Source organism: Nicotiana attenuata, unplaced genomic scaffold (genome assembly GCF_001879085.1).
Source record: "Nicotiana attenuata strain UT unplaced genomic scaffold, NIATTr2, whole genome shotgun sequence".
In the NCBI taxonomy this organism is placed as follows: Eukaryota; Viridiplantae; Streptophyta; class Magnoliopsida; order Solanales; family Solanaceae; genus Nicotiana; species Nicotiana attenuata.
The window spans coordinates 63,428-69,292 of record NW_017670715.1 but is presented as its reverse complement, the minus strand read 5'-3'; the positions used below and the strand labels follow the sequence as shown (position 1 = coordinate 69,292).

Sequence of the window (5,865 nt, the reverse complement as noted above, 5' to 3'; positions counted from 1 at the left end):
AATTCACGCACACGCTTTAACTATTCAAACATGACTTTTTCACTTGGAAACTTTTGGGGAAACAAGATTTTTAGCTATAGATGGTACAACTCAAAGTGCTTTTCTTACCAATCTTTTCTCACTAGATTTAAGTCTTTCATATATCTATATTACACAATATTTAACTTATGGCCATGCTAATATATAATTGTATCAATAAAAGCATAGAAACAATATATTACAAGATTCATATTATCACAATTTTATTGCGTTTATCAAATTATCAACGACTGTATATGTCGAAGAGTCTCTTAAATGAATTCGCCAAACACAAACTATTTTTTTTTTCAAAAGTACTTTTGGAAAAAGCACTTCTGGAAAAAAATACCTTTTAAGATAAACAGTTTTTGACAGCTTGGCCAAATGGGCTCTAAGGCTTGATATCCTTATTATATAACTTTATGGGTAAATAAAGGAAATAATTTCTAGTGACCACTTGCAATAGAATAAAATAATTTTTTCAAAACCTCTTATGTGTAAAATAACCAGCAATACGTAATATTGCATCGATAAGAAAGTAAAAAAGAAAGGAAGCCATTAATATTGGTATATTATTTTGTTTCATTGTGACGTTTTTACTAAAATCCACGTGTACATTATTAAAAAGACAAAGAAAATTAAAATTGTCAATATAGGAATTAAATAATTACGTTATTATTTTTGTGTTTTGGTGAATTGGGGAGCTCTGTTCCTGCAAGGAAGTGCTTAACCAGTGAAAGAGCTCTAGCAGGCTGATAACTTGGCACTTGATGTCCTGCTCCTCTCACTGTAGCAAATGTCAAGTTTCCTATGTATACTTGTGCATATCCACCAACCTAAATATAAAAAATAAAATAAATTAACCTAAATAGCCGCTTACATAAATGCTTAAATTAAAAATTGCCGACACGCACCTCATCATTGTGGAACCAGGGATACCAAGCTGTTTTAATTGGAAGCTTCATCTTCTTAATAGATTTCTTAGTCGACGTTACTGGTACGATTCCATCAGTGTCCCCGCTGTATTTACAGACCCATGTATAAATAAATTAAAACCATTAAGAAATTTAATAAAACTATAGAAAAGAAAAAAAAACAAGAAAATGGTGGCTTGAGGAGTTAAAAGTGTTCACCTGAATATCCATAGTCGCACTCCATTTGCCATAAGTTCTTTGAGAAGAGGAATTATTGTTAATGGGCTATCCGTCCAACTTTCTATGACATCACTGCAATATTTATAACTTTATGTGATAAGCATCATAACTGGTAACTTGATAAAAATTATAATTATGCTACTATGATAGGTTTAAATTGCGCGGATAGCCTTAAAAACAGTTACATTGTCGATGCTATAACATAAATCATATTTTTCTCTATGTTTTGATTTGACAAAAAGAGAAATTAAAATAGAGGGAAAAGGTAGTGGAGTAGGGGGGATCTATACAATGCAAATGAAGATTGTCTAAATTATGTAGTGAAAATACCTGCATGGCTGCCAATTATACTTAATTTTGGTGACATTGGCATGGAGAAGCTTTTGAACATCGGGACGGTTCATGTAGGCAATTACATAATCATCACTGCATGGATCGATCATTTGCTACAATATTCCATAAATTTAATCTTCTTGTTAGTGCAAATACTCTTTAATAAACAAAGTGCTACATATATTAAGTTTAATTTACATAACGGAATCTTCCATATGTCCACTCTATACAAGGGCAAAGCTACATGTCTTAACGGGTGGTCAACTGACCATCCTTCATCGGAAAAATATATTGCATATATAGGTAAAATATTATATTTTAGAGGTATACATAACATATATTGAACACTCTTTGTCGGAGAATTTTTTTCACTTCTTTAAAGTATGAACACCCTTGAAGAAATTCCTGCTTTCGCAACTGACTCTGTAGACATCTTTTTAACTTTATCATCAAAGTAACAAGGACAAGTTTTACTGTTATACATAAACCTCAAGAGTCTCCATATGTACAAACATTTTGTAATCCTTGCTTTCCATATTAATTGGTCTTTTAAACTCGTCTCAGTACAATATTAAAAAAACTTAGTTTGTCTAGCACTGTAAATTCTCTACATTTTTACTAGTCGTTCAAATGATTAGTTTAAATTCAAGCCAAACACAAGTTAAAAACTCTAGCACAATAACTTACTGAAGTTTTCTTGGGCTGAAGAGTGAGGTCGGAATTAGAGCATAAAGGGGCATAAATGTTGTAAACATCAATGGGTTCAGTATCAGCAATAGCAATATCAATGGCATTGTCGCATTCTTGTGATTGAGGAAGGGCCTTGTCTGAGAAATTGCAGTATCTCTCAATTTGCTCTAAAACGTCATCTGGAATCAAGGCATGACTGGCATGGTACTCATACATCCCTTTTCTATCAGTCTCATAATTTATAACTGCATTGCCAATCTGCAATATAAAAAAAAAAAAAAAACACATATGTACTATCAAAAAGATTTAAGTTCTTATCTATAGACTCATGATATGTTTAAGAAAAAATAAAGTTTCTGCTTTGGTTCTTTAGTATTGAGTGAAGAGCACAAATTCTCTAAGGAAGCAATCATTATTCCACGCAAACATTTTTTAATACCTCATTGACAAACATAAAGGTAAGGCTACTATATAAAAAATACTAGCACTAAAATTCAAGCCCAAGAGTCTGGTATGCGGTCAATAAAGTGGGTGAAAATCATGAGAAATCAGGATTCAAGTTCTAACAATAAAATAGATGAAAATCATGAGAAACTAGCAATAAAATGGGTGAAATCATGAGATATCGGGACACAAATTATAGCAATAAAATGGGTAAAAATAATGAGAAACCGGGATACAAATTGTAGTAATAAAATGGGTAAAAATCATGAGAACCTGGGATTCAAGTTCTAGCAATAAAATGGGTGAAACTCATGAAAAACCGGGATTCAAACTCTAGCAATAAAATGGGTAAAAGTCAGGAGAAACCGGAATTTAAATTATACCAAGACAAAAAATGTCAAGTAACTTCTTTAGATCTGATCTACCTAAACTTTAGTGGACGATTATTGAAACGGTCTAGGCACCAAACGTCAATGATTCACCGTTATATAAAAAAACAGCAAAGCAATCCAATTATAAAAAACTTTAAAAAGGGGAGATTAAGGGTGAGTAAAATAACTATGTAACTTTACCATTATCCCCTTTAGGTTGAGAAGAGTCTTCTTGGCATGCTTGTTATGTTGGAGAATTGTTTGTGCCAATTGAGGTACAAAATGCCCAGCATAGCTCTCACCAGCAATATAAAAATCTCTATTTTTGTACTCCGGGAACCTTTGGATCCAATTCAATAAGAATATTACATTGTCAATGGCAGTATTTCTATCTCCATTTGATTTGACGTCAGAGCTTGTATTTGAATATGAAAATCCTACTCCAGCAGGGGATTCCAAGAATAATACGTTTGCCTCTATAAATATAAAATAAATGTTCAAATTAAATTGAAGTTAATTATTTTCTCAATTCTAACAAGAAAAAGTTATAAAACTCATTTAAGAAAATAATTAGTAATAATTACCATGATTCCATGCATAGTGATTCCTATACAATGTCTTTCCATTACTGTGGACTCTAAATGGTCCAAGTTCTTCCATAGCTCCATAGGCAATTGAAGAGCAACCAGGACCTATCAAAAATGAAATTCAACTTAAAAATCTAGAGTTAGCGGATTTAGAATGAGTGTAATCTTATAAATGTATATTTTAAATGTTTTTCTGTATATGCATACATAGTTCGAGCCGAACCATCCTAGACTAGTCTCAATCTACACATCAATATGAACTATCTTACAGCTTGTTTGGATGGTTGTTACCTATTATTTTGCATTGTATTGTTACTTTAAATACAATATTTGTTTTGATTGTTATATGTATTTTATTGTATCGTATCGTTAAATCCGTCATCGCATAACAACGAAACGTGCCATTTTATGTAATGACATATCTGATGTTGTGGCGTCATTACTTAATTTTTTCCTCTCATCTTGTCTTTCCTTATTATTAAATAATTATAATTTATCTTTTACCCTACTTTTTTATTTAATAATTCTATTCTGTATCGTATTTTTTTTCTTAGTAATGTTGCAAGTTTATTTTCATATTGTTGGTGTGTGACATAATGAAAAGATGGCAATACAATACGATACATTATGAAACGACATGTAACAATCGTCCAAACAAGCCGTTAGTAAGAGAAAAGGATTAATTATGTCAACAAACTAATTAAATTTGTGTACCTCCATTAAGCCAAAGAAGCAGTGGCAATGACTTGGAATTCTCAGCTTCAACAAAATAATAAAACAATGCACGACCAGCAGATTCGTTGACTGTGACATATCCACCATATTGTTTGAATTTGACTGGTGGTTGACCAGGCAATCTCTTGATTCGATCTTTATGTTTCAGCCCCTCCTGAGGAAGAATAACTTTATCCAATTCTAAATAATCAAGGGTTGAACTAAAATGGCTATTTTTGTCAATGGCTGGATCTTTTTTCAATAACTTAGTTAAGTAAAGTTTGCCAAGACCATGACTATGCCTCCTGTCAAGGCTTGAAGAGACAATTTGTGAAAGAATGAGGGTTAGAAGGAGGAAGAGAGTGATTTTTCCCATGTCTTTTGAATTTAGAAATGAAAATAGAATGGATTGTTGGTTCTGTTATGTGTAATTCCAGTTGGAATTTGAAAACTAATTCATTTTCGGGTGAATCATTTGACTGTAATATGAGATTTAATTACTTTACAAGCAAGATTTGCTTATGGTTAACCATATATACGTACAATCAAACAAGATCTTTGCTATTCAGTATTTTGACACTACAAGTATGTTAACAAAGTGAACTTGAATTTTAAAAAAGGGATTCTTGAGAAATAAACTCCCAATTATATGTGATGGGATCTAGTTTCCAAGTTTATAGTATGAATCTTATATAGAAGTTTGTTGGACTTTGTACTTTTTATTTGAGCCTTGTATATTTTCGCCAATTGTATTATTCCTTGAAAATCATTTTTAAGGTTGATATTTTCACATAAAATATTTTCTTGAAAAATGACTTCGGTCCAATCGTACCAAATATACCCAAACTTTAAGTTGTCTAAATTCATCCTACATTACCCTTAACCTCATATAACCCTGCAAATTACATATCGCAACTCGAATTAGCCGTTTTTCTCTAATACCTCTTCCTTCTTCCGTCTTACATATGTCTTAGTGGGATTCATTCATCCAAAAACATTATAAAAAACAAATGAATTCTTTTAAAAGGCAAAAACAAAATACGACTGATCTTTGGCCCAGATTTATTAATACGAATTAAGTGAATCTAGTAAAAGAAAACCAAATGTGACGTTTAGTGACAAACTATGCGGTTATGAAAGACCAGACGTCGAGCTTTCCGACATGAATTCGGGTTTAATCGGGCCCCAATATGGATATCGGGCACTAAATGGGGAACAAAAAAAAGACCAAATGTTACTACAATGAAACCTTTCCATAATGGGTGTATGGGTTAAAAATTAGCATAAACATACAGAGGCGATTCGGGATTTAAACTCTATGAGTTTAACTTTTTTGGTTTTAGCATTGAACTCATTATATTTTTAAAGTTATGGGTTCATATCTATCATATTTGTAATTTTAATGAATTTTTACATATAAATTTTTACTCCGCGTTGAAAGTTATGGATTCAATTGAACCCATCATCAACATATTACATCCGCCGCTGTAAACATATGTGGGCCTTGTCGGCATTAAGCAAGCCTTCAAAGGTTGCAACGTGTCACCAACATGA

General features: G+C 32.0%; 1 protein-coding gene across 1 annotated transcript; it reads right to left on the bottom strand.

Annotated features, from left to right (window-relative positions):
• Positions 1–568: 568 nt before the first annotated feature.
• Positions 569–4,687, bottom strand: LOC109242579 (serine carboxypeptidase-like 40). The gene is made up of 8 exons (XM_019409421.1): positions 4,312–4,687; positions 3,595–3,702; positions 3,212–3,486; positions 2,193–2,453; positions 1,503–1,618; positions 1,152–1,244; positions 933–1,038; positions 569–854 (listed from the first exon to the last, which is right to left on the bottom strand). The coding sequence occupies exons 1-8, from the start codon at positions 4,685–4,687 to the stop codon at positions 678–680; spliced, it is 1,512 nt and encodes a 503-aa protein (XP_019264966.1). The 3' UTR covers positions 569–677.
• Between the last annotated feature and the right edge of the window lie 1,178 nt (positions 4,688–5,865).